Source organism: Amblyomma maculatum, chromosome 4 (assembly GCF_055883805.1).
Source record: "Amblyomma maculatum isolate TAMU_Amacu chromosome 4, ASM5588380v1, whole genome shotgun sequence".
Lineage (NCBI taxonomy): Eukaryota > Metazoa > Arthropoda > Arachnida > Ixodida > Ixodidae > Amblyomma > Amblyomma maculatum.
In genome coordinates this window covers 193,840,045-193,867,856 of record NC_139347.1, presented here as the reverse complement: position 1 = coordinate 193,867,856, position 27,812 = coordinate 193,840,045, and the positions used below count along the sequence as shown (strand labels likewise).

At 45.5% G+C, this 27,812-nt stretch overlaps 1 protein-coding gene across 1 annotated transcript; it reads left to right on the top strand.

Annotated features, from left to right (window-relative positions):
* Positions 1–16,292: 16,292 nt before the first annotated feature.
* On the top strand, positions 16,293–17,303 carry LOC146193929 (uncharacterized). Its single transcript, XM_084600656.1, has 2 exons — positions 16,293–16,710; positions 17,081–17,303. The coding sequence occupies exons 1-2, from the start codon at positions 16,367–16,369 to the stop codon at positions 17,301–17,303; spliced, it is 567 nt and encodes a 188-aa protein (XP_084456782.1). The 5' UTR covers positions 16,293–16,366.
* The last annotated feature ends 10,509 nt before the right edge of the window (positions 17,304–27,812 follow it).

Sequence of the window (27,812 nt, the reverse complement as noted above, 5' to 3'; positions counted from 1 at the left end):
GCGCGACTTGAATGGCACCTTCGCTTCGTTCCGGCGAGTTTTGGCGTTTTCTGGCCGCGAACTTCTCCCATGTCGAGAGCTGGCTGTTCGATGTAGCGAATTTTCTTGTGTTGAAGTTTCACGCTCTCTGAATTGCGGGCAGCTGTGATTTTTTTCGAGAGTGAGTTCTGCGTCAAGCTGCAGGCTCTCGCTGAGTTTTACGTCTCGCAAGCCAACCGCGAGCCTGTCCCGAATCAGTTCGTCTTTGAGAGTTCCGTAATCGCATCTTTTGGCCATCTTGAACAGTTAAGTCGCAAATGCTTCAACGTCTTCATGCTGCTCTTGTTTCCGAGAGTTAAATCGCGCCCTCTCATAGATGACATTCTTTCAAAGTAGAAAATGCTTTTAAAAAGCACTCACCCCAGCAGAGTACGATGCCATCTGTTCGCTGTCAGTTTCAAAGAAGCGAGCACGTCCTCCGCTTCTTCGCCCATGGCGTAGAGTAATGTGTTGATTTGCGTCTTCTCGTCCTGGTCCTGTAAGACCGCATATGAGTCGGTAGCGTTCCCACCTGGCTTGCGGAAATCGAGCTTTGCCGGCAGTTCCACGGCGAGCGGGTTGAACGTCATTCTCAGAGTGCTCGCTGTCTTTCTGGGTGTCACGCTGCGTGGGTTATCCCACCGCTGCCACCATGTGGTAGACGTATTCGGTATAAAAAGCAAAACTGTTTATTTATACATCAGGTAATGGCGCCCGTTTTCGATCTGCTTGGCGCGGTAGCCCATGCCGGGATCTCCCGGCGGTCCGCCTGGTTAGCTTGCCGCTTGAGGCGCTGTCGTCAGTGGCGCCCACAAAAGCGTGCTTATACGAAAACATTTTAGCCATATTCTAAATAGCCGCAAGTGAAGCCCCCAGAAATGAAAATATGCACATACTGTTTACTTTCACTAGGCTCAACCCCGCCATTGCGCAGTGGTTCATTATAAAGGCGCCCCAAGTATTCTTGTTAGATGTTTTTTGATACAACTTCAATAATATTTAATAAAACCGCTATATCCTTATGGGTAAGAAAAAATATCATCAAAATGAGCCAAAATAAGCGGATGATGTTATCAAAGATAGCTCTGCATATTACTCTACTGGTGGCTCAGTGATTAAAGTATTCTTCTGCACAAAAAGGGAGACCTAGGTTTAAACCTCGCAGCAGCAGCCGCATTTTTTTATCTACAATCGCAATGAGGACGCACATCGTGTTATGTTCGATATCGGATGCATTTTTGTCTTCTGTTTTTTGTCAAGATAGCCCTACAAATTGGCTCACGATTTCAGAACATAAACAAACTTTCTAACAACTTCTGGGCTGTAAGACTAGGCTAAGCAGAAACAAATGGCCGTGAGGGCATGCTTAGCGCAATTCTATGGCGCAATGGTAGCAGGAGACTTTATAGTGACAATGGCTTGGAAGTGACAAGCCTTCGTGACGCTTCTCATTATGATAGATCAGATCAGCGCATAACTAAAGTTGTGACTTCGCGTTACAGTTGTGAGACCATGTAATAAACCTTTTATTCTTCTGGGGATAAACTACTTCCTCATGTTCTATCCATTGTCAATGAAAATACAGCGCTTAACCATGTGGACCACTTCAGATGTTTGCACCATTACTAAAACACTTATTATAGAGAGTATGGAACCATGAGCAGCTCTAAGAAGGTACAATTTGAGCATGAGCAGGCAAAATTGGAGCATATGGAGCAAATAATAGCTAATATGGGCTATGATGGAGCTTGAGCAACTCTGGCTGCAGTAATGGTCCTTTACTGCTAGCATAGTATTCACTTCGCAGTCTCAACATTTCATTCCTTCAACATGTTTCTACAGTAGTACAGTGCTGAAGGCATATATAGCCAAAAATCCACATTAACAAATTGGCTTGTGCATTGCAGCCTCTTTACGCAGTTGTTACCGTGAAAATGTAACAAAGAAGTGAAGAACAATTAAATTTGGGACACATCACCTGAATAATATAATCCCAATAACAGTAACATCATCACAATCATATTTATTATGTGCTTGGTTGATAAGCAACAGTAATTGTCATTGTGAATTATTTCAATAAAGTTTGAAGCTTTGAAATTTATTGTGTTAAATTTAACGATTGAGGGATCGCACTTTTGCAGAAAATGTGCAAAAAGGAAGTGATCATTCATACTCTTTGCTGCAGAAAGCGAAAAGTTTATTCTTATCAAGCGAACAAAACCTATCATTTGTAACGCAAGTTTAATGCCAACATTATTCATCTTGTTCTATTCTAGTATGAGGGTCGCGCTATTTAGAGCGTTGGCTCAAAACACATTGGACAACCTGCGTATGAAAATATCCTTTATTTCAGGATGATAAATGAAGTGTGCAAGAAAAATAGGGCCACTTTTCATAACAATTGTCACAATTTCTTTTTGAATGTCTTAAACCGGAGCTCTCTACTCCGGTGTCTCATTGCCCATGTGTTGCTTTGAGCTACAAAGGAGCAAATCAGTTTTTGGAACACTATTTTTCGCTTTCAAAATTAGTAATTTACTTCCTTATTTGGCCTGGACGTTAACTGAAGGTTGTAATTTCGCTTTCTACTAGATGAAAACTCGAGAGGATGGTCGCTTGGGGTTATAAAATGGATTTCAAGGGAAGGAAAGCGTAGCAGGGGAGGCAGAAAGTTCGGCGGGTGGATCAGGTTCCGAATTTCGCTGGGGTAAAGTATGTGCAGTTAGCACGGGACTGAGTTACTTGGAGGAAAAAAAAGGGGAGGCTTTATCCCTGCGTTGGGTATAGTCAGGCTGATGATGCAATGTTTTCAAACCGCTACTGATTTTGCATTCTATCCATTAATTAACCTGATAATAATATGTAGGCTATAAATATTTTTGTGGCCTGTGTTTGTCCTCTTTTACACAGATGTTTATTTTACTAGAATCAGGTGTCTGATGTGTTCTTGACATTGCAAAAGACATCCGGAGCACCACTTGATAACATCAGAGTCGGATTAAGTAATCTCATATTTGATTTCTATTTCTCATCTTCCCTTTCAGCTAACATGGCTCATGACGAAAGTCTCTCAGAGGACTCCGTGTTGAGTTGTTTCAAGTCATCAGGAGAAATGTTTACCCCTAACAAAGCTATTAGGCTATGATCTTATTTCAGTCAAGGGCATTATTTGATATGACAAAGTTTGCTTATAATAATTGTTGCAGCTACATATGGCCTGGGCAACAAAAACTGCACTTTAAAATGGTGTGGTGTTAGCCTCGACATTAGGTATTTAGACAGGTGCATTGCTTTAGTGCATCTGTAAAATGAGACTATCTAAAAGTATTTTGTTTTCACTTTTATAATCTGCATCCGTGTCTCATTGCGAGAAAGTGTAATGCCTTCGGTGTTTATGGCACTGGAATGCCTTAGTCAAATTGCGATATCACTATCATACTGGGCTACTAAATGAATCAATATTATGAATTACCATTGTAACAAAAAAACTGGTGATTAACAGCGAGTGGTCACATCTTGGTATAAAAATGATATGTATTGGCAGCAGACGCGTGTAGACAACCCTAGAGAAAATGACGGCCATAATGACAAAGCTTTGTTATATGCTTGTTGCTGAAATTAGTGAAATTTAGTTCTCTACAGGTCGACAGACTGTAATTTTTCACTGACCAATAACATCCAATTTTCTTCAATTACTTATCTTCTGTTTTTTAAATGCAATTCAAAAGGCGGCCAAAAAAATCACGTAATATGCAGACTGGCAAATGTATGGCCTCGGGCCATAAGACCATTCGTTATATTTTTGCGGAAGTCGGTCGTACGCGGTCAGAAGGAAGTTTGTGAAATCAAAACTGCATAAATTGTGTGCTGCATAATGTTGCAGTCCATGTGTACAGGTCAGCACCTACTTGTTTTGTGCAGCGTGTACTCTGTCCTACACGCCAGTATTACGTGCGGCCTGTATGCTGGCAACCCACTTCCAGTGTACCAGCATGCCACTGTGCCACACTGCGTCACACAGTGTACCAGTGTACAGTGCCGCCCAGAGTGCCAGTATACGGTGTCACCCAGTGGGCCAGTATCCAGTGCTATACAGCATGCCAGTGTCCCCGTACTATCCTGGTCCGATGATCGCGTATGACACTGACATAATGTCTGTGTCCGAGTGGTACTGCATAAGGTTGCTATTTTGTAGGTATTGTTACGCGATGACGACGACGAAGTGTTTCCATCTTTTGCCCCGCGGAAGGGACAAAGTGATCACGAAGTGGAACTGGTCCCGTGTTGCTGCTCCCTGCTATGCCACTTGAGGCTTTTGCAAATATACTGTGAATACATCGAGTTTCCACGTAACATCTTCGTGGAGGTGCGGCCGCCTGCTTTCCTGCCCAACGATGCTTCAAGATACCGTTTCCACACCAACGGTGGTTTTGCCATCGGTCATCCTCACCGACCCGCGCGATCCTGCCAGTTTCACTGGTACCGGCAGTGCAGACGTGGAAGAATGGGTACACAAGTGCGAACATGTGAGTGCCTGTAATCGCTGGGACCCCGCGCTCATGCTAGCGAATGTTGCTTTTTACCTCGAGGGCACTGCGCTATAGTCTGGTATGAGACTCATGAAGACCAGCTTGGGATACTGGCAAAGAGAAGCTCTGCGAACTCTAGAAAACTCCTTGGTCGAGAGCTTACCTCACAGCGAACAAACGAGACCCGTCTCCAGACAGCTACCGAATCATACGTGACCTACATCCAGGACGTCCGCGCCCTTTGCCAAAAGTAGGTTACAACATGTCCGAGACCGCCAAATTTGGTCATGCCGTGAAGGGCATCGCAGACGATGCATCCAATCTGCTTCTGTACAAGGACTGCAACACAGTTGATGCCATCATTAAACAATGCCGCCGTTTTGAAGACGCCAAAATTCGTCGCATAGCCCACACATCTGCCCGCCTTCCAAATAGTGCTCCGACTTCTTCGTGTCAAGATTTGCCGCCCCAACACCATCGAATGTCGACCGAAAATGTGACCCGTATCGTTCGCCACGAGCTCGAGGCCATTGCTCCCGCTATCTTGCCGCCACATTTGGCCGACATCCACCCCCGGGACGTTCCCTTATTCAGGCCGTTATCCGCCAAGAGCTCGCCACCTTGGGACTGAACTCCGTTGATGCCGTTAGCCCACCCCCTGTCACCGACGTTCACGCAGTTTATCCTGGTCGACCTCCTTATGACACCGAAGTTCGCACAGTTTATCCTGGCCGGCTTCCTTATAACACCGACGTTCGCAACTTTTATTCTGGCCGACCTGCCTACATTGCCCCGCGTCGACGTAATCCAGACGAATGGCGCACATCCGATAACCGACCTATTTATTTTGCTAGCTCCTTCGTCGGCCACATCGCCCGTCATTGCAGAAATCGTTGGTACCAGCCACAAAGGTCCCGCCTTCCGCCCTCCTCTATCTACGATGAGCGATCTCGTCCCTTCTCACCTCGCCAGGACCCTTCAAGCACAGCCGCCCGCTGATACCGAGTCTTCTCGCCTCAACCGATCCCCCCCCTCCCCCCCCCCCGCCGTCCGTCCCGTTCGCCCCAACGCCGTCGCCTTTTCATCTCAAAGTCCCTATGGCCGCTCCCCGACGGAAACCTAGGCACTACAGTGTCTAGAGGGGAAGCTGCAGTAGAGACCACGAGGTCAAATCCTTGTCTAGCACTTCGTGCGCGCCGTAATGTACTCACCGTGCTCGTGGATGGCACAGCCGTTCAAGCCCTCATTGATACCGGTGCGAAGGTTTCTGCCATGAGCCCAGAACTCCGTTTTCGCTTGCGAGAAGGGCTGACCCCTGCCCCTATACAGGTTGTGCGTGTTGCAGATGGAGCAACGTCAAAGGTCATTGGCTTGTGCTCTACCCGCGTAACGATTTCTGGCCGCCATACTACCGTCCACTTCACATTTCTGCAGCATTGCATTCACGTCATCATTCTTGGGCTCGGCGTTCTTTCTGACTATGCAGCCATCATAGACTGTGCTACAAGCTTCGTTGAACTTTACCTCCCCTCTCCTTTCGACCCACCCTCTCCTGTACTGCACCGCCTTTGTAGAGTCGACTTTGTCCGCCTGCCACCTGAAGCCGCAACTTATGTTACGATCTGCTTTGTACAATCTATTCCCGATGAACACTACGTTACCCCAACCCTTGTTGCTCCCTTAACCCGAAGCGTTGCCCTTGCCCGCACCGTCGACACAATGACCGCGAAACAAACATGCCTCCCTGTTCTGAACTTTGCGTCGCAAATCCAGCCCTGCCGCAAGGCATCTCGCTCGCCATTGTGTCCTCTAAATGAATCTGATCTCTCTGTTGTGACCACCGGTTTACCACCCTCCTCTGACTGCTCTTTATCTGAAGTTTCCAATGCCCAAGACTACGCCAAGACGATTAATCCGGACCTTTCTCCTCCACAAGCTCGTGCCCTCTGTCGTCTGCTGGCATTTTTCAGAGACATTTTTGATTTTGATCAACGCCCATTGTCTCGAACAACTCTTGTGCAACATGGCATACACACCGGCGATGCTGCTCCTATTCATCGCCGTCCTTATAGCGTATCCGGTGCTGAATGCCAGGTAATTCAAAAATAGGTTGATAACATGCTCGCTCAAGACATCATCGAACCCTCGACGAGCCCGTGGGCGTCCGCAGTTGTTCTGGTTAAAAAGAAAGACGGCATCTGGCGCTTTTCCGTCGATTATCGCCATCTTAACAGTATCACTAAAAAATACGTGTACCCTCTTCCCAGAATCAATGATGCCTTAGATTGCGTCCATGGAGCTAAATACTTTTATTCCATCGATTTATGGTCCGGGTAATGGCAGATCGCAGCTGACGAGCAGAACCTTGAAAAACAGCCTTTGTCACACCAGACGGCTTCCACCCCTTTAAAGTCATGCCGTTTGGTCTCTGCAATGCACCGGCGCCCTTTAAATGAATTATTGACTCCCTTCTTCTCGGATTTAAATGGACAACCTGCCTATGCTACCTTGACAACATCGTCGTCTTCTCGCCGACCTTTTCTTCGCACTTTGAACGCCTCACTAGTATTCTCAATGTATTCCGTACAGCCGGCCTCCAGCTCAATTCTTCTCAATGTCAGTTTGGTCGCAGCCAACTCATTATTATTGGACACATGGTTCACGCCTCCGGAGTATGACCTGATCCGGCTCAAATTCACGCCATCAGAGACTTCCCGCGTCCCCAGTCTTCGATGGATGTGCGCAGCTTTGTCGGCCTCTGCTCTTACTTTCGCTGCTTTATCAAAACTTTTGTCCGTATCGCTCTTCTTCTCATCGACATACTTAAGAAAGGCACCGCTTTCACTTGGGGCCCTGACCAGAAGGGTGCGTTTTCAACACGTATAAGCTTACTGACGTCTCCAACCCTCTTGCCTAATTTCGATCCCTCAGCTTCCACTGAAGTTCGAACAGATGCCTGCGGATATGGGATCGATGCAGTGCTGGCTCAACGCCAACATGGCAATGACCGCGTCATCGCTTATGCTAGCCGCCTTCTCTCCAACGCCGACCGCAATTATTCGATTACTGAGCGCGAGTGTGTCGCCCTTGTATGCGCTGTCGCTAAATTCCTATCTTACGTATTCGGTCGTCCTTTCTCAGTTGTAACCGACCATTATATGCTTTGTTGGATGTCAAATCTGAGAGATCCCTTCGGCCGTCTTGGTCGCTGGGCTTTGCGTCTTCAAGAATACTCCTACAACGTCGCCTACAAGTCGGGGTGGCTTAATCAAGATTCCGATTGTTTGTCTCGCTATCCAGTAGAGCCCGCAGATCTCGCGGTAACACAGAGGCACCCTCTCGTTTTGTTGTCTTCGCCCTCTCCATTCTCGCCAACATTGCAGCCGAGCAGCGCAACGACCCATCTTTAGCGCCTTCATTGAATGCCTCCTGTTGTCATGCCATAATATGCCATGTCAATAAATTACCTAACGCTTTATTTTTTCGAGAACTCGAATTTCTGGTTCAATATTATAAAAATCAAGGAGCTACAGTTTTGCACTTCAAAGGTCTCGTAGTGTTTTCTGTCTCCATGAGGGCAAGCTGGGAGATGAACTTTCCACGTGCCTCGTGTACGTTGCTTATAAAGCGGGAGCTGGTTCAGTCAGACCTTCGATATGGTTTAAAGTACACCACCAACAGAATCGACGAAAAGCTCCGACTCCTGGCTTTTCCATTTACGGGCAACCTGGTGTGGACAGCGGAACACGCCCTAAACGTGTAATGCTTGCTAGATATCTAACACATGAAGATCACTGCACTGAGGCTTCATGACAACTATCGAATATCAATTGCTATCCAACTAGACGGCATCAGATATGACCTGAATCTGCCGTCTGCGGGAACCTGTGAGAGTATGCTTAAAGGTTTGTGAACAAACTGACCAATACCATACGCATGCTTTTAGTGTAAGCCATTGGCCCGTCGAGCGCATTGCTTACTTTGCCGCTCATTCTTACGGCGCTTTAACTGACTTGTGATGGTGTCAGTCCTCTGGAAGATTGCCATGTTCCAGGCGTTACCTTCTGGAACGCAGTAGTCTGCCTCCCATCAGAGACAAGAGGGTTGTTAAATCGGCACCAGAAAGAAATTGGCTGCACTGTGGCTGGATGCCACGGAGTAATAGCTAACGAAGCGATTCAGGGCGATCTCGACTACTCATCTCTTGATGCGCGAGACGCTTGAACCAAGCTGGCCTACTGGGGCTGCCTCTGTGTGTCGGCCGCGACAGAAGGGTTCGAAGAGTGGGTACTTGGCTACACCGTACATCAGCACAAGCTGGTTCAGACGTCTATACTCAAAAGAAAAGAAGGTCAACCTGTTCCAAACGCCAATTCAGACCACCTCCGCAACAGCTTGGACGAGGAAAATGCGCAAACGTGTGCGATATTGGGAAAGCGGTGCGGGGAGAACCTTCTCACAAATGCTGCGCTGCTTAGTTTTACACGGACAAAGGAACTGGACAAACACTGAGGTTAAATGCAATTGAGCTTAACCTAGGCGTTTGTCCAGTTCCTTTGTCCGTGTAAAACTAAGCAGCGCAGCATTTGTGAGATGTTCAAACTAGCTCAATCTCAAGCCCTTCGTAAATGGGAGAAGCTGTCACGGCGAAGGTATCACTGCCAGTGTACCGCATGCATAAGGCAATAATTTTCCGTGCCCACTTGTATGTCAACAGCGTCGTAAGCGGACCGCTTTTCCTGTGTCGAGAAGTTGCTTTGCGCACAATAAAATACCGCCGACAACTTATCAGGCAACGGCATACAAGGGGCACTGTGCAGGGCCTGCTGCGAACCAGACGCATTAGCACTTGATACTGCACTGCGCCAAGTTGGTTCCGCAGTCGAGGAAGTGCGCCACCCTGGCTTATGCGCTGAGCTTCACGAAAATGGGGCGATAGCATGCGACAGACTTTGCAATATCCAAATAATGTCAGCAATACTGGAGTAATCGGGCTTAACGCAGGTACAAAAAAGCGAAAGGAATATAGTAACTCTGTGAGTGTATGCAGTATTTTGTTTTCTGTTTTGTATTTTCTTCTGTGTATCTTTTTGGCAGGTCACAACAACGTGACACCCCGTTCCAAAGGGTTACCAATGCAAAACTCATCACCATCATGAAGCCATACAAATGGCGGCCTTACGTAAAACAATTCATTCCACCGCTAGTTCCTGCTTTTTATGCATCAACTGAAGTCAAAATACTGTGTGGTGGTCCTACACGCTCAGAGAAATCTGATCGAAAGCTCTGTAATTGAGGTTCTGTTTATTTTTCTTCAGCAAACAGAAACAGTATATAGATCGAAGAGCACAGTGCGTTTAGTAAAATATACTTTTATTGCTGCACTAAAGCACGTCTCACACAGAAACGCCTTAGAACAAACACAGGAAAAAGCAACGTGGTAGAGCATAAACAACTAGCCATACTCCCTTTCATTCGTTTTGTAGCCTATATCGCCTTCGCCGCCTGCTTTTGACCTCGGCACACGAGAAGCGCAACCACTCCCAGTACTCCAACTCACGCTGACGACTTCAGCCATCTGACGAACGCATTTGCTCGCTGTCAGTTGTGACAGGCCGGCGATCTGCTCGTTGCCTACGGAGGTTTGAAATCATCCGAAGGCAAAAAAAAAAAATCGTAGCGCTCATGACACTGCATTATCGACAAAGCGGTCGAGCTTGAGATTCGTCACATTTTATCGGCGATTTCATCGCATGACCATTTCGCTTTCTCATTTTCAAATCTAAATGAGAGTTGGAACAAGTCGTCGGACAAGTAGAACGCATTCTAGCACACCACCCTTCGTCGTTGCTCTCGTCGTCACTGCCACTTCAGCACTGCAGCCAACACTGCAGTGCGGATGCCACAAACATTTTCGCTCTTAACACTATAGACCGGCTCATCGTGCTGTAAAGAAAACGTATAAAACAACGGGCATTTTACGTGTGCAACGGCATCGTTGTTTCGCTTTCTTGACAGAATAGACTTGACACAAAGTTTCAAGGTTCGATCCAAAATGTCCGATCCAATAGGATCGGACATTTTTGAGCACTGTGAACTATACAGTGATCCATAATCTGTAATTCCACCTCAGGAGTGCTCTTCTAGCTTCAGATCAGTATGGACGAAGATGTTTAATAAAGCTTCATACGGCACTTCATACCCCGATACCATGGTTTCAAATCTTAGAAATATTTTCAAGCTGAAGCTTGACGATCAATGTTAGCAATAGCTGTTCCAAACATCTTGCCCTGAACATCAGCTAACAGGTTGCATGCTGCGCACTGAGCAGGTGGCAACGCGTTCCTGGTGTAGGAGTGTGATGGGTGGCTTGCCTTAAAATTTACATGGCTAGATTAGAAAAGGAAAGGAGGACACTTTAGGTCTCAAAGTGTTGAAACATTGGACCATGCCGCAAGCTGGCATGGTTGCAATCCCTCCGGGCTGAGACTACTCTATACACAGGTGACTCCAATATCAATCAGACATTTTATGCCGTCCTTAACAGAAAGAAATCATTGCTCACGACATATCAACTAATTAACTGCCATTACAAGACTTATATAACTAAAATCACATCTTTTTCTTCCGGATATCCTACTCGCCAACGGCATAACTTCACAATGACCCCGTTTTCCTCGCTTAACAACGCTTTCAAATATCCATTGTTCCCCCGCACAATAGTCGAATGGAATCACCTGAAGAACAGAACCCGTTCTAAACCATCAATAACTATATTTCTCTCAAGCTTAAAATAACGATATTTTGTATTATTTGCTAATTTGATTCTTTACTGTAACCCTTTGCGTGATAATTTTGTTTTTGGGGTAAAAGGCTCTGCGCATATTTATGAGTTCCTGTTTCTTGTGTATTATTCTGCTTTCTATTGTATAACCAGTGATTGGTGCAATTTTTTTTGTACATGCCATTGCTTTGTTTTACCACTGCTTTTACCACTCTGCTAAAATCACCGTGTGGGTATTAAGTATCTAGAAAGAAATAAATGAACAAATAAATAAATAAATAAAATAAAATTGATGGACACTTTAGCTCTTAGGAGCAGAGGCGGCTCCTGTAGTAATTACGCATTTTACACCGCACTAAACGTATTGGGTAACACGTTTAACGCACTGGCATCAAAGGCCTGCTGACAGAAAAACAAACGCAGGCTTTTTTTACGAAACATCAGGAGCATGGCGCTGGTAGGCACTAGCTTACAAATGAAATGGCCGCGAACTGTGTGTACGTAAAGTTGCGTGACGTTACGCTAGCCAATGTGTGATATCTCTGATTGATATTCCCCGTGCATTTCAGTTACCACTAAGCCACGCAGGCATGTTCATACGGCTTGGTTGAAGCGGAGTTTTACACTTAGGCTGGGAGCTCAGCCGATCGTGTCAACAAGCAAAAGCGAGCTTAGGCTTCCCCAAAAAATTGTTTCGCCTAGATGCACCCATATTCGTTAATGCCTTGAAGCATGGTTTTATTTTGTGCTGTAGCCGTAGGCATATCTCAACTCTAGATTCTGCTTTACAATAGTTCGCCAAAAGAAAAATTATTCATGCATCTTCAGACCCTTGACGAGCAAACCACATTTCGTCAGTGGGATGTGGATGAGCTCTTACGCTTTCAATGGGAAGGCCTTACCATTTGAAATATAAGTTGCGCAGCCCTCCATTCACAACGAAAGCTGAGCTGTAAACGAGCAGGCTACAAATGTTAGCTGTTCCTCTTATAACCGCATTACTTCGTGTTTTACAAATGTCACTTTACCACGTGTTAAAACGTGTGGTTATTCCTGTTTATGAAATGCTTATTGCTTATGAAATTTTCCTAAACATCTTCTCCACTTGTTATCATAGACACTTCCCCTGTAGTATTAAGCGAAAGAGATCTTCCAGGATTCGCAAGCCATGGATTACAATGCAACTATTTGAAAAAATAAAAACTAAACACAGGCTATACGATAAATTTATCAAATAACGTAATCCAGATGACTGGACTGAGTTCAAACGCTTTCGCAATCGCCTCACAAACGAACTGCGCCGCGCTAAAACCGACTATCATACCGACCTGTTCAAGTCATGTGAAGGCGACAGTCAGAAGACTTGGAAACAACGGAACCATACGCCGAGTTCTCAACTGCCTGTGCAGATTGTTAAAAATGGTGTACAGATAAGCGGTGAGTGACTGCCTGACTCCTTTAATGAATTTTTAACCAGCACTAATGACATTCCCGTATGTATGACCGCCTGCGATTTCATACCAACAAGCATTCGGAAACTATATTTATGCACCCAACCAATCAATCCGAATTAACCTGTCTCTTCTCTAAACTTAGCAATAGTCGTAGTCTGGACGTAGACAGCCTGCAGATAATGCCAATTAAGTATACCCTAGATATCATTGCTCCAGTGTTGGCATATGTTTACAACTTATGCCTAAATGCCGGAATCTTCCCGCAGAAAATGCAAGTCGCTAAAGTAATCCCGTTATTCAAGCGTGGTGACAGGACCCTAAAAACAAATTATAGGCCCATATGAATTGTGCGAGTTTTTTCAAAAGGTTTCGAAAAGATAATATTTAAACGTCTCTCTGCATTTCTTGAGGATAATTGCCTCTTAACTCACTGCCAGTACGCGTTCCGCAAACACCTGTCTACTCAGCTTGCCCTCTTGGAACAAAAAGAATTTATCCTTAGGAACATTGAACATTGTCTACTTACACTCGGTGTGCTAATAGATTTTACAAAAGCTTTTGACTGCATTAATCATGAACTTCTACTTAAAAAGTTAACTTACTTTGGTGTACGTGGCTTTGCTCATGAAATAATTAGGTCACGTCTGGGCTCTAGAGCTCAATATACACATGTCAATAGCATATCCTCTCAAATAAAAAACATAAGAATAGAAGTGCCGCAGGGTAGTATATTTGGACCCCTCCTCTTCAATATTTATGTTAATGATATTGTTAATATTGATCATGACACCAAATACATCATCTATGCTGGTGATAACACACTCCTGTTTTCTTCTCATGATACCTCAGACTTAATAAGAATTGCTAATAAAGTACTAGAAAAACTACATGTATGGTCGATCAAAAACGGTCTCATAATAAATGCAACTAAAACAAAAGCCATATTATTCCAAGCCAAGAACAGAAACGCTACACTACCTGCAGACATCACACTTAATATGGATAAAATTGAACTAGTGAATTCAGTAAAAAGCTTAGGAATTTTTTTCGACCATGACATGTCATGGAACAGCCATTCATCATCACTTGTAAGTAAACTATCCCAGGTAGTTGGACAAATTTTTTCCCTTAGATATCTTCCTCGTAATGTAAAATTGCTTATATATAAATCTCTCTTTATGAGTCACCTCAATTACTGCTGTCTTGTCTGGGGTACCACGTCTGCCACAAATGTAGGCTGGTTACTTGTCCTTCAGTAAACGTTTCTGCGCGCGATATGCAATGTGAACTGGGATTTCCCAAGTGAACCTTTGTTCCAAGAGCTTAATATATTGAAAGTGCATAAGTTATACAACTACATGTTAGTACACGCATGAATTTAAGAATGCAAATTGAATAATTTTGCCATCCGTTCAACAGCCAATCTTAAACAAAATCTACTTCACTACCAAATGCGATGTCCGGAATACTGGTATGTAACACACACGCGAACTAATTTCGGTAAGCAAATGATTGCTCACACCCTACCTGCCTTACTCAATGCCCTAATCTCGGAAAATATTGATGTTTTACATGTTTCATTATCTACTCTACACAATTATTTTTGCCACTTATATTGAGTGTGTATTAATATTCTCAACCATTGGGTTAGTCATTGTAAATCAGCACTATATATGTTCCTTGCCAATAGGGGATATTCAAAAAGGCGCCACATCTAGGAGGAAAAACGCGAACTACTGCGCCCATTTTGTCAGGGGCGTCGTTGGCGGCTCTATTGGTTCCATAGAGCTTCTATTAGCTCTATGATTGGCTCCATACTGCAATAATTAAGATTTAAGGGGAAAAAATGACCATGATAGCAACTGCTACCAACCTATTTCAAAGTGGGCGCTCTTAGATTCCATCCATTTATCCATCCATCCATCCAAACATGCTTCAGTGGAACGGCAGGAACGGTCGCAGCTTCCTCCATGGGTCGCAGTCACCCACCCTCCCGCGAATGATGCCGTCTCACTGCTGTGTCCCCTTGTGTACGCAGCGAGGCTACAAGGATGAGTCGGGGAACAAGGTAGGAATTCTCTTTTTTTTCTTACCGGTGAGTTCACGCGCCACATTCAAAAAAAGAAACGCCGCCCGTCCGTTCAATGCTTTGCCAGTTGTTTGGAGCCGTGTCAACCTCGATTTCTTTTGTTGCCGTCGTGCGTCACCGTGTCAAATATACGCTGTGCATTCGTAGTTTACGTTTACTCGTTTTTGTTCAATACAAGCTGCTTCTTATGCGCGATATTGCATGCCCGCGTGCACACACTTGAATGGCACCATCAACTGTGTGCACGCGGGCACGCGCGTGTGTGCCTGCTTAACGCTTCGCCTCGTTTCTAAAAATATTACTGCGAGTTAAACTTGTGACAGGGAGAGAGAAGTCAGCACCATTTTTTTTTAAAGTGAACTGAGTTCGTGTATATCGCGTTTATAGTGATGCTGTTCTCCCGCGAGAAAAACGCCATGCAAGCGAAAACGCTGGCGATTTCTACCGCAGCTCGTGCTCGTTCAGTTGTATTTTAGCTTTCTTCGTCCGTGCTAAGTTTGCGCTCCAGTTTCAGGGCATTCTTTTCGCCGCCAGAGCAGCGCAATAATAGAATCGTGTCACTGTGTGCCCTTTCATCGCTGCTAAACCTTCTTGTACTTATTGTTCAGGTTTCCTACCACGGATTTCCGCGAGATCCTGCTCTCCGCAGAAGATGGATTATTGCCATAAAACGGGAAGAACGCCCTTTATTTCAGGTCACCATGCATACACAGGTATGCTCAAAGCACTTCAAAAGAGATTACTTTACACCAGCAGTGGCAAGTTGCAAAAGAATGCTCAGAGATGAAGTGGTTCCCAGCGTGTTCGTGTTCGCGCGCGCAAAAAAAGAAAGAAAAGCTCCAAAAGCACGCACACCTTTGCCGTCAAGACAGACAAAGCCGCAAGAGCAACAGAGTCCAACACCGCAGGAAGAAATGGAAAGTGAAGTCTGCATTGCAGACGAGCAGCTGCCATCCCAAACACAGCAAAGTTGCCTTGCTGAAGGGCAAGCTTTGATGTCGACACAGGCCGAGAAAATTCATCGACTGAAGCTACACTGTAGTAATTTATGGAATGAACTGGCACAAGCTAAAACGGCAGTTTATAAGTTAGAATGCGAAAACAATGTTTTGCGATGTCAGCTTGAAGCAGAAAAGTCAAGAACTGCTGCCTTCTGCTTGGACCGTAATAAAGGATTGAATGAGGATTTTGTTTTATGCAGGGCTCCCCGATTACGAACACTTTGTCGCATTGCTAAAATATATCCACCCCGACGACAAGACTAACTTGCAGTGCAGAAAACCAAAGGACCTGTATAGTCAACGAAGAAAAAGAAAGTTGGCCAAGGACGACGAGCTCTTTCTGGTTCTGGTCAGACTAAGAGGACTTGGCTCACAGGTTCACCATCTCGCAAGCAACCGTAACCAGGATATGCACGACATGGATCAGTCTGCTCTATACCGAGCTGAAGAGCTTACCTCTGTGGGCACCACGAGAAACTGTGGATGCAACTATGGCGGCTGCGTTCGTCGAGAAATATCCAGCAACACGAGTAATTCTGGATGCGACTGAAGTCAAGTGTGCAGTGCCCAGCTCGCTAGCACTGCAGTCAAGCACATATTCTTCATACAAGTCTGCAAACACGTTCAAACGACTTGTCGGCATAATGCCAAATGGCCTTCTGTCCTTTGTTTCGGAGCTGTTTACAGGCTCAATTTCTGACAGAGAACTAGTCATTAGGAGTGGCTTTCTAAACCTTCAATTTGACACAGGAGATGCTGTTATGGCTGATAAAGGTTTCAAGATTAGAGATCTTCTAGAAAAGAAAGGCGTGGGCCTGCACATTCCTCCATTTTTGTGTAACAGGAAGTTTTCTGCAGAAGAAGTGAAAGCAACACAAGAAATTGCATCTCTCAGGATTCATGTTGAGAGAAGAATACAGCGAATTAAGTCCTTCCACATTTTTGACCGCCCTGTTCCTCTCACACTGGCACCGTTCAAACACGTTCAAACGACTTGTCGGCATAATGCCAAATGGCCTTCTGTCCTTTGTTTCGGAGCTGTTTACAGGCTCAATTTCTGACAGAGAACTAGTCATTAGGAGTGGCTTTCTAAACCTTCAATTTGACACAGGAGATGCTGTTATGGCTGATAAAGGTTTCAAGATTAGAGATCTTCTAGAAAAGAAAGGCGTGGGCCTGCACATTCCTCCATTTTTGTGTAACAGGAAGTTTTCTGCAGAAGAAGTGAAAGCAACACAAGAAATTGCATCTCTCAGGATTCATGTTGAGAGAAGAATACAGCGAATTAAGTCCTTCCACATTTTTGACCGCCCTGTTCCTCTCACACTGGCACCATTAATTATTCACATGTGGACTGTGGTTGCCATACTAACTAATTTTCAGTCAGACCTCATATCTAAGCAAGAGTCTACTAGAGCAGCATGCTAAGCAGAGCATGAGTGCATCCTCTTGTCAAGCACATACGAAATAGTAGTACACAGTGCAATAAATGAAGAGTTAACAAGTGGAATCTCCCCTTGCAGTGTGCTTTAATATGCTATTTTATGTGCCATACACCACTTCTTAACACAAACAAGTTCCACGACGTAAGCACTGAATAGTGCAAGAAGCTATCTATGCAACACAATCACCACTTAAGCGTGTAATTACAAGGCAGGACACACAGAAAATAGTTCTGTAACAGAAGCATTACATGCTGGGAAAGCTCATTCTAAGTGACGAACAGTAGCATGGACCAGAAACAGTTAAAAAATATCAAAAACAAGCACTTTATAACATGGCCACTGTAAATCCCTTAAATATTTGACGGTTTGCACCATACAGCAGTTGTTTCACGTTGATGATAGAGTGCATGGATTTTGGCTCGGGCCGCGTCACCTAGCACCATCTTATTTTGTGACAGGTGTCACAATTCATATCGCACTGCGATGTGGTGTAACTATCATTTTGGCTAATTGCACTGTCAGCATTTTGAACCATTAATGTACAGATCCTGGCTCTTATGTCCAGGTGCCAGGTGAAGTTGGTCCAAGCTCAAAGCCATGGGCATTGCAGTTCACATTTGAATGAACATTGTCAAAAATATACATCTCACAAGATTTCTTTATAAGACGTAGTGCGGCTCTTGTAATACTGGAGGAAGCCCTGAAATTTAAGGACGAGAATTCCCTACATCTATGCGATATCTTGAACTTTGGAGATGCAAAGAAAGCCACATTGCATGCCTCAAGTCCATAAGTCCGCCAGTTTTTCCCAAAGGCCGTAAATATGCCAGACTGATGCTCCTTGCAAACACTGTGAAGCATACTGCTTAGCGATGTAGCTGCCCAAATAAAGAAACCCAGCAAGACTAACACTGTACTCCTTCGTGTAGGGTGAAGCATAACAATGGTTGTGACCTGTTTAGGCTGTAACATTTATTGAAGGGACAGTCGACTGTCAGTGACAGTATAAAAATGTATATATTCAGGTTCATACATGAATGGTTAGAAGACTATAAGGCCAAAGATTAAAATTATACACTGCAGTTAAATAAAACAAAGAAATCTTAACTCAAGTAGAAGAAACAGTGCAAAACAGTACAAAGTAGATAGCACTAAGATAAAAAGCCAAGAGCAAAAAAACTGCAGTGACAAGGAATGCAACAATGAACAATTCAATGGTGAACAATAGAAAATGTGCACAAAACAACATAGTTGGAGTAACATACATGATTTCTATATGAGATCTATACTTCACGGCAGAAGTACTGCAGCATATCATCGAAAAAAAAATAATCTAGGCGATGTTTCATTGCTTTTCACTGGGCATAATCAAAGCGCACCCTCTCAATGATTATCCAGTCCTGAGAAAAAACGACAAAGTTCCCCCACTCACAGGAGGTCAAAGCCATCTGTCCGGTTAACTGGCAGTAGTACTCATGATCACGTGATAACCTAGGCTCACCATTGTCAAGAAAGTGAACATAAAAGTCAGAAGCCTTCATTGATTCCACATCTGAATCCTTCAACGAGTATGGACATTTAACTTCAAGGACTCCAAAAGTTCCCTCTTCTGGGTCAAACACCAACCTGTCGGGTGATGCCCCCAACCATGGACACGAAGGAGGAACAACAATGCCGCAAGGTTCTACTGTCCCATCATGCCCCAGTTTTCTTAGCACTTCCACATAGCGCTCGACAGCAATACCCTCATTTTTTCTGCCGTACTGAATGGCTCGCACTCTGGAAAGGTCTTTGGGGTCGAGCAAGTTGCGCAGGCCTTTCTGCGTCCACTCCTTTCTCATCATCACCTTGCCAAAGGCTGAAGCAGTCAGCCTGTGTCGGCGAGCTTCAATCCAAGATTGGCTCTGTGCTTGTTGCCGCGTATTCTTCTCTAGCTCATGGGCGTCTTCAGCCAATATGGATATTTCCTGCATATAAGTAATATTTAAAGCTACACTATAAGGCACGAAACTAAAGCGCTGATTGGATTCAATCACGGCATGTTGTTATCTATAGACAGCCAGATACTTCCAGGTTACAACAATTCAGACAAGGAGAGCTATGCTCATTGATTAGTATATGTGAAGAAAAAGAATTCCATAAGCAAATGGGTCACTTGTTTGAATGCCCGTTATTTGAGATGACAACTGTGCAGCCAATGGCATGGTATATAAACCAAGACAAAGATTATACAGGTACACATATCGGCTACGGCTGTAAAAGTTAGAGTGACCCTTTGCTTAGCAAGCACCTAGTTCCCGTCAGCTACCATAATTAATGTATGGAAAGCGGTACCATTAAAAGTAAGGAGATAAGTGCTAAGAAAATAATGCTGTTTAAGCTATAGGATCATGAATACAAAGGCCTTGTTAAGCAATAGTGATTTATTCAGCATCTTAGATAGGCTGCAGCAGTATGTGGATCGGGAGCTTCCGGACGTGCAAGCTGGGTTTCGCAAGGGCAGAGGAACTAGAGACCAAATTGCCAACTTTCGCTGGATCATGGAAAAAGCAAGAGAGTTCCAGAAACCCATTTACTTCTGCTTTATTGATTATGCAAAAGCGTTTGACTGCGTAGATCACAGCAGATTGTGGCAAGCTCTCCAAGAGATAGGAGTTCCAATTCACCTCATCTGTCTCCTCAGGAACCTTTATGAAGGGCAAGAGGCCACAGTCAGAACTGGGCATGGTCTTACTGATTGGTTTCCGATTGAGAAAGGGGTGAGGCAAGGCTGCATACTGTCGCCCTGCCTATTTAACCTATATGCAGAGTGCATCATGAGGAAGGCTGGTCTGGACGAGTCATCAGCTGGAGTGAAGATTGCTGGAAAACGTATCAACAACCTTAGATATGCGGATGATACCACTTTAATGGCAGAAAGTGAAGTGGAACTCAAGAGACTTCTGATGCGCGTACAAGAAGAGAGTGAGAAGTTTGGGCTTAAACTGAACATTAAAAAGACGAAGATCATGGCGTCTTGCCCTATCAAGTCCTGGAGCATCAATGGACAAGAAGTGGAAGCTGTGACAGATTTTCTGTTCTTGGGAGCCAAGATTACCTCGGAAGGAGACTGCAGCCATGAAATTAGGAGACGCCTGCTTCTGGGAAAGAGAGCAATGGTTAGCCTTGACCGCCTAGTAAAGAGCAGAGACATTAGTCTGCCAACCAAGATCCGTATAACCCGTGCTATGGTCTTTCCAGTTGTGATGTATGGATGCGAGAGTTGGACTGTGAAAAAGGCTGACCGCCGAAGAATTGACGCGTTTGAATTGTGGTGCTGGCGAAGACTCTTAAGAGTTCCTTGGACTGCCAGAAGATCAAATCAGTCGATATTGTCGACCATAAACCCTGACTGCTCATTGGAGGGTCAAATTCTAAAGTTAAAGCTCAGCTACTTTGGTCATCTGATGAGAAGAGAGGAGTCGCTGGAGAAAGATTTGATGTTGGGAAAGGTTGAGGGTCGCCGGAGAAGGGGTAGGCAGCGAACGCGATGGTTAGATGGCATTCTCGAGGCATTGCAGATGAAGCTATGTGATGTTAAGAAGATAGTGAGAGACCGGAAAGCGTGGCGTGACATGGTCCATAGGGTCACGAAGAGTCGGACACGACTGAACGCCTGAACTGAACTGAACGTCCTAAAACTACTCTAGAATGAGGTACCCACAGTGCGGAGCCCCAAATATTTCAACCAACATGGGTTCTTTAATGTGCATTGACAGCACACAGTACACAGGCGCCTTACTTTTTGCATCCATAGACAAGTGGCTGCAACAACTGGAATGTTGTGCAGCGTGCGCTCACATGAAACAACTATTCTGCACAATTGCTCTGCACCTTGCAGCGTGCAGAGCTCCTTAACATTTTGTAGCAGTAATTCAAGATGTAGCAAATAAATGATGGACTGGTATCACAATTCGTTTTGTGCGCCAGCCTCATAACTACTGACACCTTCGACATGCAATCCTATACTATGTACCACTGCACACAAACCTATCATAGCTGGAAAAGGGGTTTTAGGCATTTATGTTTCCCATTCTTCAGCAGTGCCATTGTTTTCTTCTTGATATCATCTACAGTCTCATATTCCGGCATACAATCCTGCTTTCTTTTTCGCATATCTGGCAACACATTGTCTTAAAAAAAAAAGTCAATGCCTTCTTCAATTCTCCCCCCCCCCCCCGTGAAGAATGTTGCCTGTTGCAACGTTATGTTAATTTTAGTGCGTATACTTTGTGATTGTATATTTTCTTCATTGCCGATGTGAAGCGGTCATCGTTATTGTATTGCGGGCCTGCGGCCTTGTCAAGTTGTCATTACAACTTTTTCTTCTGTGCTCCCTCATCCTATGTACACATTGGGTGTAAATAAAACATCATTATTATTATTATTATTGTTATTATTATTATTATTATTATTATTATTATTATTATTATTATTATTATTATTATTATTATTATTATTATTATTATTATTATTATTATTATTATTATTATTATAAGTCACGATGCAGTCAAAATGCTCGAGACAACACCCCTTCATTTCGCAAAATAACAGAACCTCTTAGTTATGGTACTGAGATACATCAAATATAGCCTTTTCTGCATTCGAGCATCGTTCTTCAAAGACATGGTCTTCAACATCGGCAAAAAGCATAATGGTCAGAAAAGTGCATGTTTGATCTGTTCCAGGCAGCAGGTTGCCCAGCAAAGTTGCATACCCAGACGGCTGGAGAGACTGGTGGTATGTCGCAGGTGAACCGGGTGGTGCAAACCCAGATTTTGTCGGCAGTAAAGGTCGCATATTGCTGAGAACGGAAGCAAATGAGGTTTTTCCCAGGGCTCCCAGGGTTTCTCCAAGCTCTTTCAATGAGTTGACAACTTGGCAACTGTCCTCACTTTGGCATTCAGACGTCGAAACTTTCAGTCGCTTGGGCACACTGTATCCGCCATCATGCACCCGTCGCCAGTCAATGGTCTCTACACTGGCTGGTTTGAGTCCTGTTTGCCGAGGGCGTCTCCACTGCTGGGGTAGCTCAGTGCAGGATAGCGCATGAGGCGCCTCTTTGTAGCCGCCTTTTTGAAGGAAGGTGAGGAGCTGCATAAAAGCTAGCACATGGCTGCAGACTCCGTTTCCAGCCTGACACCCACAAATGCTGGCAGTTATTTCATCCGTATCTCTCTTTAGTGTGATTGTCACAGGGTAGGGGGCTCCAGTCTTCTTCTGGCTTCTGTAGCAGATGCCACGGGCAAGAACAACATCGGGGCTGCAGTAGAAAGTGGACGACGCAAGCAATTTACAGATCAAGCATTACATTAACCATGCACTGTGCTGTTATCAAATGCAGTACAGTTCTCTTGGAATATTATCGCAAGTACTCAGCTGGACATCAACCAACCACCAAAAAAGAGCAAGGGTTCTCTCAAACTTTACATGCCATCTTTGCAACTAGGTAAAAAAATAACTTGTAGAATGGAATTAAAAAACGAAAAAAACAGAGGACTGTTGTTTTACCTTCACTGGTGGATTTAACGAACGCACAGAGTATGTGATGCCGTCAGCAACACAATACAGGTTGTCGGGCATGAGATATTAAAAGCATAGTGTTTGCCTGTCCAGTTCTCGGCAGGCATCCACCAGTCCGCGGCAGGCGAGTAAGGAGAAAACGAAGGAGGCTGCATCATTCGGAAAATGTGAGAGCGTGTACGTCGTATCAGCGTATCCAGGTTATCCAAGATAATGAGTTGGTGCCCCCTGAAAAGCCAAGTATCATCCCCGAAGTTTCAATCTTCATTACGGAACAGTTCAAAGGTATCTGAAGCTAACCAGGTCTTCAAGTTTCACACAGCCTTGCTCTATGGGATGTTCTTGCTTTACAGAAAAAATGAGAGAACGACGGGACGGCTTGGAAAGCTCGTCCTGCAACTTTTCGCAAAGGTCCAGTTGTACAATCGAGGATGTAGCACTGTTCGTGAGAGCAATGCCTTGCGTGCCTATTAAGTTCTAAAGTTGACTTCCATACCGCTGTCAGCGGGGAGCTAAGCAGCAGCACAACTCTGAAACTGAAGACGAGCAGCAAGCACTACGCATTTGCTCTGGATGGCAAACAATCTATAAGTGAAGGTAATGATTTTCAAGTGCTTACCTTAGCTCGGGTGTGCACGTTAACACAGAAGAAGGCTCGGCGTACGCCTCAACGGCCAAATTGTATGCCTTCCGCTGCTGCTTGCCGGACGCATCACTGTGCGTACAAAATCCTGCCAGGGATGCATCGGTTAGCTTCGGAAGCACTCTGAGGTCTGGTGACCATTTCAGAACTGACTCTGGAGGCGTATGCAGCATGATGGAAAGCTAAAAGATCTCCCAAGGCGGCACCTGCTGAACCTTCCACGCACAGCATCCAACGGCAAAAATCCGATCGCGCCCCTTACAACATGGTGGTCGCTACCAGTGTTGCCAGAAAACAGCATTTCGAATATCCCCTATTGTACTTCTTTTGTGACTGAGTGAGATTATTTTCATGCTGTTGAATTTTTTTTACTAATATCTGTAGCTTTGCAGATTCACCTTTTTTTGTATGTTACTTTTATTTCTTTCTTCATGCTTGTGCTTTATTGTATTGAAAGCATTGCCATTCCGCACGGCTGCTGCTGCTGCCTACAAACGGGTTTAGGACCTGTCAAGCTGTTTCCGCAGCATTTTTTCTCGAACTTGTCCGTTCATATCTGTATTTCGCAAACGGAAAATAAAGCACTTACTTACTTACTAGAAGCAGTCGGCCAAGTTGGGCTGCTAATCCCACCAGTTGAATCCCAAAGCTCAGTATTATCTGCGCCAAACTTCTAACCTCGATCGCACCACTGGTGAGTACATATGCATATATTTTGAGCATAACCTCCAAGTTTTCTGCTTACCTCTTAAAAAGAATAAATTTAAAGTCTTTCTCAAGTACAGAAAAGCGCATGTGGCGCGTTGTAATATACAAGAGAGAAATTAAAAAAACGACTGATGCCCGTAGTCGCTCCAAAGTGTTCTAGTAGTAGCATTTCCAAATTGAGAACCAACTGTATATTTTGGCTCGACTCCCATCACAAAATGCTGACCAAGAACACAGCTTCTACGAAATGCACAGAGCGACATTCACGAAATAGACTAAAAGAGGCTTCGTTGCTCGCGCCACAAACGTCATGCAGAAACGCCACATTATATATGACTGTGACCGGAGAGCTTTAAAAGGACCATGCAGCTGTTTGTGGCTGCCTGCCAAATCGCACTTCATCGCGCTTGTTGCCACCAAATTCTGCCTTTTACCCATTCGAAATAACGTCTCTGGTTAGAGTAGTGGTGGCGCGTCTGCCGCTCGTTTATTAGGACAAAGGCTCGGTTCCACCGGTTGCCACCAAAGTTTTTGGGTGCTGGTCAACAAACCTCTACACACACAGCACAGCAATTCGTCTCGACGAAATAGAGATTTTCGTTAAGACCGACGAAGAAATTTTCTGTGAAATAGACCTACAAACGCTATTGCGTTAATACCGTCCTCGACATGTCTCTGCAGACACGTTTAGTTAAAAGCAGCTGGACCGCATCCGCATGCTAGCTTCGCATCTCGGTTGCGCCTAAACACGTGACTCGCCGTTTACCTGATATTATTATGGGTACTGCTCGGTTCGTCTCAAAGCTATGAAATATTCGATTGCTGGCAAATATTCGCTGAGCTATAAATCGAAGACGTGAGTTCGAATACGAGCACCCTGCAGATGTGGTGTGGCGGGAAAAAGCACTTTTTAATCACCAAGAGAGCAAGCGTTTGAGACTGCAGTAGAAACTTAAGATGATAGAGAGGGTCATCTTCAAAGACAGTGTACCGGGTTAATCGCGACCTTTGTTCCGGGAGACCACTGCAGCGTAAAGATTAATAAGCTCTAGCTTAGCAGTTACGAAACGTTTGCCGCATATTCGATGAGCAGGAGTCGGTATCCAGTCTGAAAAAAGAAAGAACAGCAGAACAGAGTAGCAGGAATATTAATTATGCGATGCCCAGGCTACCATACACGTGCAGAGGGGGATAAACGGTCAATAAGGAAAGAAAGCGAAGGATGACTGAAGAAATCGTGGTATGTAAGCTAGGGCTGTACAGCGCGCGCGTATTCCTTAGTGTCGAAACGGTAAAATGCAAATGAATAAAGGGATAATATTTTCGGCTGTATTAAATGCGTCATCGTTCAGTTCAGTTCAGTCGTTCAGTCGTGTCCGACTCTTCGTGACCCTATGGACCATATCACGCCACGCTTTCCGGTCTGTCACTATCTTCCTAATATCACAAAACTTCATCTGCAGCGCCTCGAGGATGCCATCTAACCATCGCGTTCGCTGCCTACCCTTTCTCCGGTGACCCTCAACCTTTCCCAACATAAAATCTTTCCCCGTTACTCGTTACTGCATCATATTGCCGCATAGAAGACGACGCCAAAGATGATGACTGGGCCCCACAAGCGCGAGCCTGGAAGAGAAGGAAGTTGGAGCGCAAGACTCGTCCAGGTTGATTTATTAAACCCGTCCTATCTTTGGGTCCTCCTTGGCGTTCAATCGAGACGTGACACTGGTGGAGGTGCTGGGGTATGCATAAGACTCCTTCCGGCAGTCCACAGCGAATCCCAGACATCGACACGCCTGTACATCGCGCTAGCCGCCGCCTTCTAGGCCTAGCCCCGGAGTACAACCATCTGCCAAGCTACTCTTCAAACGACCAAGTCCATCAGGTCTCCAAAGCCATGGCACATCCCAACCCTACACCGGTGACTCTTCAGAACACCAAGGTGCCAGAGTGCTTTCGCGGGGAAGCGTTTGAAGATGTCGAGGACTGGCTTGACCAGTTTGAGCGAGTGGCCAAGATTAATCAGTGGAGCGAAGATCACAAGCTTTGCAATGTTTATTTTGCCCTTCAGGATAATGCTAGAACGTGGTTTGAAAACCACGAGGCCAGCTTATCCACATGGAACGACTTCCGCCGCCAGCTTGTAGACACCTTTGCGAGAACTGATCGACGCGACAATGCGCTGCGCCTGCTTGAAGTGCGTGTCCAGAAGCCGAATGAGAGCGTGGCTATGTTTGCGGAAGACATGGCTCGCCTTTTTCGCCGTGCCGACCCTGATATGAGTGAGCCAAAGAAGTTACGGCATCTCATGCACGGTGTCAAAGAACAGGTGTTTGCCGGCTTAGTACGCAACCCACCTAAAACCGTGAGTGAGTTCATTAAGGACGCTACGGCTATAGAGCGAGCCCTCCAAGATCGGTGCCGCCAGTACAACCGACCAGCCGGCTGTGCCCCGACGACTGCGGCGGCGCTGACTGCAACAGATCAGACCACTCTTCGAGACATGATTAGAGAAATTGTCCTTGAGGAGTTGCAGCGAATTTCGGTTACGAAAGCTCAGTCGTCAGATGCCCTCGTGCAGGCTGTAAGGAATGAAATTCGGTGCTCCCTAACACCGTCTGCCCAGTGCAACGAATTTCATCCAGTCGACAACGCGGCAGTCATTTCCGAACCACCATACCGCGTTCCACAACCGGTCAACTACCCGGCCAACATTCCTGCACCTTATCACGAGCCGCAATCTGAGAGCTACGCCGCGGTCCTACGTCGCCCGCCTCCAGACCACGCCTCACCGAGCGCACCAAGCCGTCAGGAGACGCGATTCTTCCAGGGGCCTCAGTGGGCGCCTTCCAGGTGCTCTCAACTACGCCGAACGGACAGGTGGCGCAGTTATGACAGCCGGCCACTCTGTTTCTACTGCGGACAACCTGGCCACGTATATCGGTACTGCCGTTACCGCGAAGAGGGGCAGGCCTTTCCGTCTGCTTCTGCTCGCCGCCGCTTCGACGCTGACACTGCCCAAACCGACGATGGCCTTCCGGTCAGCAGGGAAACCGAATCCCCGGGCTTCCGCCGCCGCTCCTCCCCATCGCCACAGCGTTATTCTCCGCCGATGCGTCGTGGCAATGCTGACGTTGGCGGACGGCGGTCCCCTAGCCCTCACCGGGGAAACTAACAGCCGCAACCTCACGAGGGGAGGTTGCACACAGTCTAAAAGTGTCAAAACCCTCACCACCGCCGCAACAGCCGACAGCCCGTGCTTCTGACGCTGCCGTTAGTATTGACATTGCCGCACTACCGCCGAAAATGCCGCCTACATTACCACCGAAAATGCCGCATCAGATGAGCAGCCCCGACGACGAAGCTGATACCGCTGACCTTGCCGCACTTCCGCCGAAAATGCCGAAAGAGACGAGCAACCCAGATAACGTTGTTAGCGCTGACCTCGCCGTTTCCATTGATGGGCTGGAGGTACATGCTCTGGTGGATACCGGGGCGGATTTTTCAATTATTAGCCAGAAACTGGCTGACACGCTGCGCAAAGTAAAAACCGAATGGACTGGGCCAGTAATAAGAAGT